The 14,619-nt window shown below is 41.4% G+C and overlaps 2 protein-coding genes across 3 annotated transcripts in view; one reads left to right on the forward strand and one right to left on the reverse strand.

Annotated features, from left to right (window-relative positions):
- The window catches only part of fam135b (family with sequence similarity 135 member B), a 675,785-nt gene that overhangs the window by 337,598 nt on the left and 323,568 nt on the right, over nucleotides 1–14,619 (forward strand). The gene's annotated exons all lie outside the window — the stretch shown is intronic.
- The window catches only part of khdrbs3 (KH domain containing, RNA binding, signal transduction associated 3), a 176,240-nt gene that overhangs the window by 80,158 nt on the left and 81,463 nt on the right, over nucleotides 1–14,619 (reverse strand). For both annotated transcript variants that reach the window (XR_007451470.1, XM_049602111.1), the window contains exon 3: nucleotides 7,124–7,240. Coding sequence is in view for 1 of the 2 variants with exons in the window: in XM_049602111.1 (XP_049458068.1) it covers nucleotides 7,124–7,240 (117 nt within the window). In the remaining variant the exon portion in view is untranslated. The remainder of the gene's footprint in view (nucleotides 1–7,123; nucleotides 7,241–14,619) is intronic.

Here is a 14,619-nt window from a genome sequence, read left to right on the forward strand (position 1 = left end):
GCTAGTGAGAAAAGACCCTAAAAGGAGTCTGACATTCAGTTTTTCAGGTAAGTACATTTTGTTTTTTGTTGTGTTTTATTTTTTCTTAAAAATGTTTTTTTCTGGAATTTTTGCCTTTATTAAAAAGGAAGTTGTAGCATGAAGTGGGAAGAGAGAAGGGATGACACACAGCAAAGGGCTGGGGTTTGAAGGGTTTGAAGGCAAGGACACCGCCTTTATACATGGGGCACCCGCTCTAGGTGAGCTAATGGGCGCCCCAAGTACATTATGATTTAATGGTTTTGGCAGAGTAGAGGACTCTTGCAAGAAAAGGTAGAGTGCATGCTTTACGGTGAGTAAGGACTGGTGAGACGGTGGAAATGTGAGATGCTGTCCTGTTCCTGCTGTGGATCATTGCTATACCCAGAATAAAAAGAGAGGGCTCCCCACCAGAATGCTTGAGTTTGCAAAAGGTAACGGGACACATCAATAAAAGGGATGAAGACACTGACAATGACATAAGAATAACTGATACATTTAATAGCTATTGCGCAATCAGCATGGAGTCATATACTGTGCCAGTGTCAACAGACTGACTCAGTGAGCCTGTACGCTGGTACGAACAATAAAATGTGTAATTTGTTGTAAAGCATTGTCACCCTGAACTTCATCTCTCACAGGTCATATTCTTGTTAATGTGATGTAAATTACATCACCTCTACATCTTCAAATCATAATTAACTTACAAATGATTTGCAGGCACGAACACAGGTTAGGTTAATTTTTTACTGTGGGACAGTGCTTACACATACAGAGCAGTCCTCGCAGACAATGGAGGTATTTCTCTGCAGCAGCTCGCAATTAAACCCGACACAGGACTTAGCAAAAGTGAAACAAAGTGATTGTTTTGTCTATCAGGAAAATTAAAGCGGGAGTACAAGTCCCAGGGAGGAAAATGGATGAGTTAATCACAGCGCTAACGAGAAGGGGGCGCGGGAACACGGAAGCCTTTACATCATCTGCTCTGACAGCGACAGGACAACCGAGGTGCCATAACCAGGCGGGGAGACTCTGACTCCGACAGCTCGGTGCCTTTCAACCTCTCTGCACTCACATTCTTGTCAACACAAGATCAAGGTCCCGCAGCAGCAAATATTTGAGCAATTATCCCAGCCCTTTGCCGTGTCTCCGCCATATGTAAGAGCTTAAAAGGAAATGTACTGAACACTGTACAGTTTCATCCTCCAACACATCCATTATAATGTAGTTTTCTGAGCAGCGAGACCACAATTACATGTCTTATGCAGGGTGAAAACAGTACATTATTTCCTTTGCTGTCATTCAGGTGCGATCCAGGAGTACAGTCGAACAGAACGCAATTTTCAAATTGTAAAGCCTGTTTCATGATCTAACCAACCAGGAACACCAGGCCCAGTGAGCCTGACATGCACATACACTGCCCTGCGCTCCACGTGACATCTGCCAATGAGGCTAGATGAAGACAACAACTTGTAAAACCGCATGCAAGTGTTGATGCTCACAGGACTACAGTGTGAAAAGGGCCAGAGCAGAAGCTGGTTTTAAATGCGATCCACACATTTACATATCAGATAGCTATAAGTGTAGTGCTATGTGTGCATAGCGAGTGTGTCATCAAGTGAGAGACAGAGTGATGGCGGATGCCCTCGGAGCAGAGAGGTGCTGGCAGTGAGAGCAGAGAACAAATTAGCGGTACAATAATCAAGTGATAGCAAGTGGTAGCAGGTGTAGGTTTCAGTCTGTCCACAAATAAACACTGTAGCTCCTCGAGACCAAATACAGTTCTTGTGTTTTGCTTTCCAACCACTGAGTAAAGATGACATCAAATATACAATGAGGCTTTGAGTTACCTGAATATTTTGGAGTGGCAGAGCTATAATCAGTGTAAGGGTTCCTGCAGCTTAAAGGGATAGTGCACCCAAAAATGAAAACTCAGCCATTATCTACTCACCCATATGCCGATGGAGGCTCAGGTGAAGTTTTAGAGTCCTCACATCACTTGCAGAGATCCAAGGGGAGAGGAGGTAGCAGCACAACTCCACCTAATGGAGGCTGACGGCGCCCCAGATTCAAACGTCCAAAAAACACATAACTGAAACCACAAAATATCTCCATACTGCTCATCCGTAGTGATCCAAGTGTCCTGAAGCCCCGACATAAAAAGTTGTTTGGAAAAACCTCATTTGAACTCTGTTTTTAGCCTCATTGTAGCCTGTAGCTCTGACGGCCTCTCTGTGCACCGCGCTCACGTGTGCGCTTGCACAAGACCGTGAGACATGGGCACCACCTTCATGTGTGTTCATGTGCTTTCGCTGGTCTCGTGCGCAAGTTCTTTTTATGTCGGGGCTTCAGGACACTTGGATCACTACGGACCAGCAGTATGGAGATATTTTGTGGTTTCAATTATGTGTTTTTGGACGTTTGAATCTGGGGCACCGTCAGCCTCCATTAGGTGGAGTTGTGTTGCTACCCACTCTCCCCTTGGATCTCCTCAAGGGATGTGAGGACTCTAAAACTTCACCTGAGCCTCCATCGGCATATGGGTGAGTAGATAATGGCTGAAGTTTCATTTTTGGGTGCACTATCCCTTTAATGGAAGTTAGATTTAGGACTTTTTAAGACTTTAATGCCACTCAGTTTAAAATTTAAGACCAATTTTACAGTCACCAAAATTGAAGAAAGGAACAGAACTGATTAGTTGATTAGGTTTAGTAGCAATTTTGCACAAATATTTACAATAACGTAAAAAATTAGTTTATCGTCTTGTAGCGGAGACGAGGATCAAATAGGACTGAGAAATACCTGCCGTTTGTTAGCAAGATTTCTTGGTGTTTGGTGTCTCAGCATGTGGGATTCCACTGCCTTGAGTTTGAAAACCTTTTTGCGTAAAATACACTGAGCCTTGCGTACATTGACTTGTACCAGTTTCAGCCATGCCCCAAAATGTTAGCTTAATAGCCCATGTCATCCAGAGAACAGCGACACCTAACTTGTAGACAGTGGAGTCTCTGATTTAAGACATTTTAATACTAATTAAGGCCTTATCTTTATATTTACGAATAAATGCCTTCTAAGACTTTTTAAGGATCCGCAGTAACCCTGAGTGTGCACTTTAGCTTATGTGATTTGTTACTGGAACTGACTGGAAATCAGTAAGATCCATATTAAAGGGACAGTTCAGATCTCTGAAGCAGGGTCAGTGTATTCCATACAGTAATTGTCAGTTGGCACGCCCCCAGTTTGGAGAAGCAGACTTGAGTCCAACACAGAAGCTAAGCAATGTACTGCCGTGGATGGAGGTTAGCCTCTTAAACTTATTTTAGCCACCTAAAAAAAAAATCAATATTAGTTTAAGTGTACATAGTATTTATAATAAACAGTGATTTCTGATGGGAAACTGAAGCTGTGTTCAATGGCAGACTGCCCCGAAGAAAACGGGGAACACAAGAGCTGCTGGTCTAACACGTCCTCGATCAGATATTTTGTTTGTGTCATTGAGTGACTTCGGTGTTTAAAAGGGTTATTTTGAATTCACCAAGGCCACATAAGTGATCGAAGCAGCAGACCAGCAGCTCCTGCGTTCAATGATCTGAAATTACAGTTTTCGTCAGTCTGGTGGCATTGAAGAGAGCACAGACAGGGGACTGAAGCTGTTATTGAAACAGGCTGTCTGACGGAAAGATAAAGCAGTTAAAATACTCTTAATGTAGCATACACTTAAACTGTAACAGATGTTTTTAGGTGGTTAAAATACGTGTTGTTGCTGCCCCTGTCCACAGCAGCAAATTACTTAGCCCCATGTCACAACTCCTGCCACTACTTCAAACTGGGGAGGTGCCGACAGACATCGACTACATTTAAAACACTGACCATGGATAAGTACCCCATACAACCCCAAAAAAGTAAGCAAGGAGTCATGGCGTCCTAGTTTCAAACTACCTGTGTGTGTGTGTGTGTGTATTATAATCCAGGTTTGTCTGCCATGCTTGCATGTTTGTGCATGTGTGTATCCTACTGGCTAGTTAATTGCAGTCGCTTTGCACTGTGCTTGTACCGTTAATAGAGGGAGAACGTCGTCACAAAAGCGTAGCGCCCCTCTTCTGTTCTGTTGTATCTGTCATCACCTTGGTGCTAATGGTGCTAATGGAGTTAGCACCTTGAGCTGCTAGCCACCATCTCAGCCTGCTCCACGTTGAGAGCGTCGTGCAGATAATTGATATGCTCTGGATTTTGCATAGGACTCCTTTTGCTGTTGCTCTGTTTTCTTGTTCTGTTGTCCTTCTTTTCTTATAGATTTTATTCAAATTGAGTCATGATGGCTATATTACACGTTTACAAGGCTTGACGTTAGAAGTTATAATACTCTACTCTGATTAAAGGTTTCGTTGCTCAGTAAAGATGCTATTCCTATGAATTCATGCATCAATTTCATCATAACATGTAGGCCTGGCTGACACGGAGGAGCAGTGTATATGATGACTGTATCTAATGTTGTGTTGGTCATATGAAATGATATAATGCTTGTGTATATTGAAATACAGAGGATAAGGAACCTTAAGAAAAATTGCATACAAAATTGTGATCGTAATTTTGATCTTAAAAATAGCAACTAGATTATTTTCTCATATCGTTCAGCCCTAGTTTCAATCTTTTCATTATAAATAGAAACGTGTCCTTAAGGCAACAGTGCCTCGCTGTAACGGTAAGAAAGCTTTGTTTCAACTTGAAAAAAGCTTACCCCTCTTTTTGCTCTGCAGCAGCACAGCTCCGTGACCTACACAAGGAATTTCAAGTTGCTGAAAGCTATGATGACACATGCTGCGCAGCTGAAAACAGAAAGTCAGCAACCAGCTGAAGATAAAGTGGTAGTTTTGTTGCGAAGGTGTATCCCTCTTCCTCCCCCCTAAAAAAAAGAGGAAGCAGTGCTGAGCGGAGCGTCCCCGACAGAAAGCTGTCAGTCATAAATCCCGCAGTGGGTTTGCGGAGACAGGTAAGGGCTGCCGAGGTCAGCACATCTCCATGACAGATCTTTTCTTCAGGTACTCGAGAGGAGTCAACCATCAAAGACTATTGATCGCAGTAATCAAAAAGAATGTGCTGTATGATGGCGAGAATCACCGCCACCAACAAATCACCTCTGACAAACAGAGGGAGTGGAAAGATGCAGACAAGCCAAGTGATGTGGATTTATTCTCTGTTAACCAGGCCAGTGTGCAATCAATCCTGCTGCTGAACAGACATTTCTATCCTCGTTTTGTGTACTGACATGATCACGATGATAGAAATCATTAAACTGGATTGTGTTTGAAATTCCAGCCTTTTAAATGTTTCCATTTATGTTCACATCATGATGAAGCATTTCCTCATCCTGCGACAGAGCTTAAAACAAAACCATAAATGTAGACAGTATTGTCTGTGTACTGTCTGCACTTGATGTGACTGTGAATATTTTGTTTACTATGAGAGAGCAGGCTTTGAAAGATGTCAGACGTGTTTGGTGGTCCCTGAGATCATTCACATCTCCATAAACTTTTGAAATTTGTTTTCAAGATAAAGCTGTTTTTCAAAACTGTACGGGACCCACGAGCTGTCACTCAAGTGTAGTCAGAGTTCCTGCGGCGATCCGCTCACATCTGATTTCAAATGAGACAAACAGAGCGAAGGCTAAAGTGAAGAGGAAAATATCTAAATAAGGACATTTGCTAGTGTGTAAGTTCAAACTTAAAGGTTTTCATACAGTTGGATTTCGTAATTATCTAAAACAAAACTATAGTCAGGGGCGTACATTTTCGAAAAGCAGTATTGGACTACTCCAATTTTTAGGCATTATATATGTGTAAAAAATACATTTAATAAAAGCACAGAAGTCTAAATGATGTTTGTAAGGGATGCACCAATATGGATTTTTTCAACCTATAACAATAACCGATAATTACCTACTTCTCATGGCTGATAACCAATACAATAACCGATTATTTCACATTTCTGTATTTTAAAAATAAGTGTATAACCAGTAGTTTATGTACGACTGAGGGTAAGAAAGGCTGAGACGTAGTGAGAAAATATAGACGTCTCACCGTCCCATCACAAACTAGCCCGCAGCTACCAAGTAGAATAACGATGCGCTACTGATTCACCTCACACATTAACTTTCAACTCAGACAGAAAAGCAGCTGTGACTCTAACACACGCAGCCAGAGAGGTGATGATACAATAATCGCTAACTGTAGCATCACATGACTAGCTGTTATGAATACATACGACAACAGAGTCGAGCCTTTTAAAAGCTCGGTGTTAGATGTGAGCCGCTGCTGCTAATTAGCTCGTGCAATCCTGTGGTCTTCCTCTGGAACTGCAGCACGATGTCTAGATGTCTACCCTCTAGACAGCGTGCTGCAGTTGTTGTTGTTCCTCTTCTCTGTTTATTAGTGGCTTGCAAACCAAGTTTAAAGGTACATGTACTGCCACCCACTGTGTCAGGTGTGTAGATACTGCCCTTGTTAAGTCAATGAAAGCAGCCTGGCTTTGTACTATCAGCACTATTTATCGGGTTTAATTTTAAATATCAGAATAATGCATTGTAATAAAAATGTCCCATGATCGGCTGATCATTTTTCGGCATCCCTAATGTTTGTATCTTATAAGTTGAAGGAAATTAAATAGAGCAACTTTGATGACTGAATGATAATAATTCAATTTAATAACTTTAACAAATGTAATTGTTCTTGCATCTTAGTTTTTTATTGCAATAAACTGAATATGTCTGGGTTTTTTGGACAAAATGAAGACGTTAACTTTTGCTCAAGTAATTGGTGATTGGCATTTTTCACTATTTGCTGACATCTTACTGGCCAAACAATATGTTTTGAGAAAATAGGAGGTAGATTAATCTAATATATGTCTATAGTATCTTTTCATGATTCAACTTCATAAATGAAGAAGCTACCGTCGACAGTCTGTCAGGTCAAAAAAGTGGGTTTGTTTCATCTGGAAAGTTTAGTTTTTGGAACAAGAGCACAAAGTTAGTTTGTTGAAATGCTGTGGAGGTAAAAGAGTGAAAGGAGCAAGGAGAACATGAAAAAATGAAATAAGAGTGAAGTGTTACCTTTTCTTTGTCTCTCATGGATCCTTTTCCCAGAATTGACATCTTTGTGAGAGTGTCCTCCTGTAGTCTCTTTAACGAGTTCCCGCGTGGCCCGAGGAGTTTGCCGACAAAGTTAAACTGCAACAGAGAGCGAGAGCGTGGATCAATCAGAATCTGTGTGTTTGAGATAAAGAGCAAAGACATTTCTTATGCTCGACCAGCGACTGAAGCTAATGAAAACTTATCAGCAGTTTTTCCTGTCCGTGTCTTGATAGGATCAGAATGGAAGTATTTCTTATCCCAGGTTCACCCTGTCACCTCTTCAGAGCTTATGGTTTTATGTTGCATGAAGATGCTCTGCGATTAGCTCTGAGTCTTAAAAGCTTGGCATAAAATTAGTGTTAAATTCACAAGTGTGTACAGTAGCAAGTTTGGTTACTGTGGAGGGGACACAATGAAGTCACAATAATGCTGCTTTTATATTCATGTTTTATCACTCTTGCAAAAAAAACAACAACACATTTTGATGAATTTTTTTTTTGTAATTTCCATAAGGGATACACTGACGCACTGTTGTTTATTTTGTTTTTGGTGTTATTTGCTCCCTGTTGTGCCAGGGAAACAGAAATCTCTCTTCACGCTCTCATTTCATTCATTCACAATTCTCTCGACTCCTCTTCAGCTTCTACGTCTATGGGTGTCACCCCAAATTAATCCAGCCAGATTCCTAGATCTCCCTCAACCAATCATATCATGATCAAACTGTTCTAGTCTCTGCTGCTGTCAATTGTCTTTATAGGACGAGCACATGCGACTCTTCTCCACTGCATTCATTTCCAGTCTTCAGCTCATCCACTGCCCAGTCCTGCTCCTCATCCCATCATCCTCCTCCTTTAGCCATCCCTATCTTCACCTCATCATCAGTGACTCCATCGGGGGGAATATTCCTAAACTAACCATGCCATCTCTACCCCGAAATATACATGTCACAATGGAGTCTAATTGCCAGAGAACTTTGTTTCATTCATCATATTGTGCGCTCTGTAATTAATTATTGTTCACTCTAAAATAAGTCTCTCCTGATTGAACTGTACTCATTCAAGTTCTCAACAAAAACATTTTACAAGATTACATCTGAACACATCATGAGAACGTTATAATCTACCTTTTTCTACCTTTTACTGAATAGAGCTTGAACGCACCATAATGTAACTCAGTGCAACCGCCATTGCGTCCCTCTGCGACCGAAGCAGAGACACGATGCGCACCTCAGAGAAATTGTAACCACGCGTCGAGGCAACGCAGACCCAACACAGACCGCAAGAGCTATGATTGGTCCTTCAAACGACATCATTTCTGGCATTTCGCAAGGTTTCACTTCCCGCTGCAGTACCACAACACTGCCATTTTCAAAAATCGAGCCATTTAACGGGCGTGCAGACCATCGGCGCAGTCGCCTCTCTCTTCATCGTTGTCGCATTTTGCAATAAGAGTATTTGTTGTTCAATGTTGATCATTTGCAACAGCAACAGTCTTTCTCTCTCGGTCACTATCGTCACTGTGACTAGAACAAAGCCAGAAGATAAACAAACAATGAACGAGCAACGACCATAGACGTCACACAGTCTAGGTAGGTATATAAAAGAACACAGCGCCCCCAAGCGCTTTGGCGGGGAATTGCGTAGCGACACAGACCAACAGGACGAAGAACTACGATAGGCACATAGCAACTGCGGAGCAACTGCGTGCATGTTGCGTCGAGTGTACACAGAGGCATAAGGAAACTTTAAGTTCCTGCCACCAGCTGCCAACAGCTATGTGCTAACAGTTAACGTGTATCATTGCAGGATAGACAATAATGATGAAGTGAAATCATTAAGGTCTTTTCAAACAGGAAGCGATTGACGCAAGGAGTAATTTATTTTCAATGAGAGGCGAGCAGACAGGTGTAATCCCATGAAAATGTTGTGGTTGTTCTCGTCTCAAGCACACGCCTGCACGCTGCCAGAGTTGTATTATCTTGAACCGTTTTCTACATGACACACAATACAAATGAGTGGACGGCAGACTGATCCTTGCTGTCTGTATGCTCCCTGAAATATATAACCGTTTTAAGTTATCAGAGGGTTTTCACATGACGGAGCATTTGATCAGCTTACATTACGTATAGTTCTAACTTAGGCTCGGCTATGGAGTCATAACTATGCTAACTTAACTAACTTTAGCTGTGTGTTGAGTGTGTCAACAAATTGACCTGTGATGAGGGATACACGATACTGTTTCCATGGTTACCATGCATAGAGCACCTGGTATCTACATTTACTTCAATCAATTAAAATGGATAATAAAGGGCGAAAAAAAATAGAACAAGAATACACAACAGAAATAAACACATTGATTTTACTGCTTGAATTCTAGTATTTTTTTGGAGGATATTTAAACAGTAAATAAAAACACAGATTAAACGCCTGCAGTCAGCTTCAACAACCTCCATTAATGAGATTGAGAAGTCTGTACCTGTATGTTGCCTGAGAGGTGGAATCCAGGGTTAAATAACTCGGCTGTTCCTAAAGCTTAATTACTGAGAGTCTACGGCAACAACTGAAGGCGACTCAGATGAGCGTATTAAGACTTTGATCAACTCTGCTCATCTGTCCTCTCTTTGGACACTTGTTTGATTTTAGTGATTAAATCAAACTGGTGGAGTGAGGGTGAGGAGGAGACTGGAAATTATGCCCTCGTAAAGTAGTAATAATTAATAGGCATGTGCAGTTATTATCAAATAACATGATGGGAAACAAAAAGTGAAACAGGGAACAACATGCAGCAAAGTTTCCTGTGCAGATGTTACAGTTCATGGACTCGGCCTTAGCCCCACAGGCTCAGGGGAGCCCAAATTAAGTTTAATTTAATTTTATCATGATTTCAATTCATTTTCACAATCCCATAGTATAAAAGTGTCAGACAAAAAAAAGGTATTCCCCAGCCAAACCTACTCTACACTCCCCACAATGCAACAGTTACCCAAGTGTAAAGCCTGACCTGAATTTTCAGCTGTTTGGATATTTAATCCTTGGGTCGGTGTTCAGTTTTCAATTTTAGGGTTCTTTTTTGTTTTTTGTGAGAAATGACAAGGAAATTATAAATACATATAAATCTTCACTGTTTCCAGTACATTGAAATAAATGTGAGGCCCTGCAACAATATCTGTTGTTTGACTATTTAATTGCCTTTTACAATGTTGTCTTTTGTGTCTGGTGAGCGAAAGACAAATTTCCACCTCCATGCGGAGAGCACGTCTTGATTTTGCCAAGTGGTTGTTGTCCTGAGAACATTTTGTATGATAGCCCTTGGACAACAACTGTCTCAGCCAATCAGCGTGTGTGATGTCATCAAAGAGAGCCCTGCTGCCAGTGCACTGCTAAACAAAAGTGCTGTGTAAAAAGGCGAAAATTACAACATGGGACCCAACTTGAAAGTTTTACTTTAGTATAACAGAATAAAGCAACATGACTTGAGGTTAAACATCCTCATGGGGTAGTCTCAACAAAGACGGTGGATAAAACAAGACGGTCCACTGCGAGTCAGTTTCCTGTATCAGTGTCACGTGGGGTTCGCGACCACCACGCCCCTTTAGGAGACTAACTGCAGGTCCTGAGTCCATTGACTTCAGTGGGAGAAATGAACGTGATTACAGATTATGGCCGATTCTTTCGCCCCATAGTCACGGAAGCAAATATTGGACCCATTTATCACAAGCCACATATCTTCAGAACATTCCGACACCAAAATGGCAAATTTCAGACGGACAAATCAGGAGAAAATTTACTTTGTTCAAGACCTGTCTCTGTCTCAACAACACACTCTTGCGAGATCTGGCAACAGATATCTCCTCTGTGGTGCTGAAATCAGTGCAGTTTCACCAAAGATACTGGATTAAAAAAATATTTTTTACAGCAGATATTTTAGTTACAACATGATTGAGCTAGCAAAACAGTTTTGTGTTGCTATATGTGGTATTTATTCAGTTTTGGAAAATCACAATGTCTAGAAAGCATCAGGCTGCAGCTGACAGGGACAGCTAACAGCAGCAGCAAAGCTAACATCAGGACGTCATCTGTTAAAAGCCTCCCGTTGTCGGATACGACATGAAACTACTCCAGTTAGCTCAATCATGTTGTAACTACAACATCTGCTGGAAAAATATTTTTTTCACGGGCCGTTTATTTATTTAGCTTACTGCCAGTAAGGGTACACACATGTTGACAGAAGCGAGGTTGGGTATACTCGTCTTTGATTGGCGGTTCTCCATCGTCTTTGATTGGGGTACGGGGGACAATGCCTACTTAGGAGACCGGAAATGTATTACATTTCATACAATGGGAGTATATTGTAGGTGGGCCATCTTGTAGTAATCCAGTATCCTTGGTCAACATCATGGCTAGCTAGCAGGCTAGCTGGCTAATTAGTGGCCTCTACTAATACACACCACATAAAGGTGTTCTTGGTTCCTCATAAGCCTCACTTTAATTCTGCAACACTTTTTGTCAGGGTAGGCCTACAATCCTGGAAAAACATTAAGGATACAGTTGGCAGGCTAACGCGCTAACGCAAGCATGCAAAATTTTTGCACGCTTATGCTAGCACACTACAGCTAGCCCACTAACTCTGACTGCCAGAAAGAAACATCTATGACTCACTGTCCCTTTGACAATCCAAACAGAGAACACATTTTCTTGTAGTGGCCTTTCTAAATTGAGCAGGAATTAAAGTTAACATTAGAGTATTCTGTTATGATCAAGGAGGTAACACTAACTAGCGCCCTAGCTGGCTAACTGTTAGCTCACCTTTGCAAGCTAATGTGGGCTCATATCCATGGTGGCAAAAACTTAAGTAGTAAATGTATATTTTAATGTCTGTAGTAGCAGAGTAGTGTAAACTAAAATAAAACTTTCAGGTTCGGTCTCATCTTGTAATTTTCCACCAAATCTTGGAGCTAGTGTGCTGTTTCTGTGCTTCTGTTTCACAGTGATCTAACATCTAACCAGCAGTTCAACCAACTCATTAGCCTCAAAGTGCAGCCCAGAAGCCAGAGTCAACACCAAGAAAGAAATATCATGCACTGGATTTAAAAATAAATCATAAAATCTATGATTCTGATGGTAAATGTGACAATTTATGATGATTTTTATGAAACCAGAGCTTTACTTTATCACTTCAAAACATTCCCAGAGTCTGTTGAACTGCATGTCCCTGCATGTCTGAATATAAATTTTCAATCTGTGACATTATCATAATGTGCATGTTTGAGCTCAACATTGAACTTAACCACCCCTGGCGTTTTCGCCCTCTATCAAAGGCTTCCCGGCTTGGATTACTTCACAAGGTCACCGCTTTTTAGGCATAAAAACCCAAATGTTATGCATTACTGTGTCGAGGTATGTTGTGCGCAGACACCCATCAAAGTCATACAACCTTTAACACGGACTAAACACAATTCTACCAGCAGCTGGAGAGATGGTCGGGGAGACAAAAGGAGAGCGATGCTTTTCTCCCCCTCTCTATGTTTTCCTTTACCAGTGAGTTATACAGCTGTCTCCCTCAACTATCTAGGTCATCAATTAGCTAGCAGGAGGTAAAAAAAAATAAAAAAAAACAGCCAGTTTGGTTCTACACCTCACCTATATCTCTCCTGCCTTTTGTTCAGAAAGCGAGTGCTTATTAGGAGGCTCCTGCCAATTCCTGGGTGAGGGATTTGAGAGGCAAGCTTTAGTGATTCGCTCTAATGCAGTAAGTGAGTGTTGGGTTTTTATCCTGGCCGGGCTGAACTCCAGCAGCTCTCAGCTACTGGATGTTCCTTCAACTTTTATAATTACCCCAAGTCCTGTGGCTGGATGGGATCATACAGGGCCCGATTCAGCCATCGCCTCAGAGTAAATACCATACCCCACTGTGCTAATTCCAACCCTGCGTTCACAAATGGGCAAAGTGGCCCCCTGCAAAGTTATGACCTTGTACTGATGAATATGTAAGACATGTCTACCTTCACATTAGAGGGTGTGGACTTTGATGGTCCATTTAGGTCACCTGAAACATTGCGATAGCTCCGCTGAAATTTGCACACTAATTAACTCCATATATATATATATATATATATATATATATATATATATATATTTCGAGAAGGACGTGAATTCTTGGGTCAGGAAAATTCAATTTAAAGTTATCTAAGCAAACAAAACAGGTCCTGCCTCCGATGTGTTCAAATTTACAAAAGGATCATCAAAAGAGACAGCGCAACCAGGGCGAACAGAGGTTGTCAGGAAATGTTTTAAATGTGCTGAGTTTAACCGATGCCCTGCGCATCCATCATTTCCACCTGGATAGAGCCTTGATCACTGAGCTGTGCCGTCTCTTGAACAATGATTTGCAGAGCCAGATCACACAGCCGACGTCTCGCTGTGTTACTACAGCTTTTGTGCACCCGCTCCATCCTTCTGACAGGTTGTGTATCGCACAAGGTGTCCAGGATGTTTGTATGGATATCTCAGTCCTCGGTCGACCAACAGTGCTGTACGTGCTGATGGATAAAAATGCTTGAACAAGGAGAAAAGCTGGTTTTCAGATCGAGAACAAAGCACCAGTGTGTTTCTTTCAGTATCATGGTGTAGGGGCCATATCAGCTGTGCAAACACAGGCATAAAGGAAAAGAGTCACAGGAATGGAACAATTTGACTGTGAAACAGAAATTGATGCAAACATGAATTTACTCTGCAGCTTGTGGGGATGTAATTAGATGCTGGCTTGTAGCCGTGCTGAGAAGCGAACCAATGTTGTCTGTAGTGGGCAGTTTGAAACAGAAAGACCCAGAGATGTTGTTGAATGAGACAAAGGTGACAATGTTCTTGATGTAACGGACAATACAGGAAGCTGCATCGTTACACTGTGCTGACCAAACCATCTGAAGACACCTGAAGAAACTCCGCCTCTGAAAAATGACTTTCAGTTGAAGTTGACTGTTAATTTCAGATTCTGTAAACGATGTGTGTCAAACAAATTAATGTCCTGTGGGTAAGTCTGTCATTCCAGACTAAGATGAATTGAAGGCACATGAAACGTAAAGGATGTGACCTGTATTAGCGGATTGTTTCTTTTCTATTTATTCAGGTTCTTAAATTGTCTTTAAATTCTACGCACAGGTCCGTAATATATATATACCTCGGGTTTCATGAGCTTTCCTGCCGCATCTGTTTTACCTCTGTTACCTGTTTTAAAAATGCATCGAAATGTAATTCTAGGTTCTTCTAGACTTTATTGTCATATGCACAGCAATTAGAGAGATGCTGTCATGAGCAATGCCAGCGTTAGATCTCAGGCTTCCTCTAACACTATCATTAAATGTGTTTAAAAAAGGAAATCATCCAAGTGAAAATGAGAGTCTAAGACATGAGGGTCAAGTCTACTAACTCTCCATTTATTTATTTATTTATTTATTTTTAAACCAGTCTGTGCTCTCT

Source organism: Epinephelus fuscoguttatus, linkage group LG17, assembly GCF_011397635.1.
Source record: "Epinephelus fuscoguttatus linkage group LG17, E.fuscoguttatus.final_Chr_v1".
Lineage (NCBI taxonomy): Eukaryota > Metazoa > Chordata > Actinopteri > Perciformes > Serranidae > Epinephelus > Epinephelus fuscoguttatus.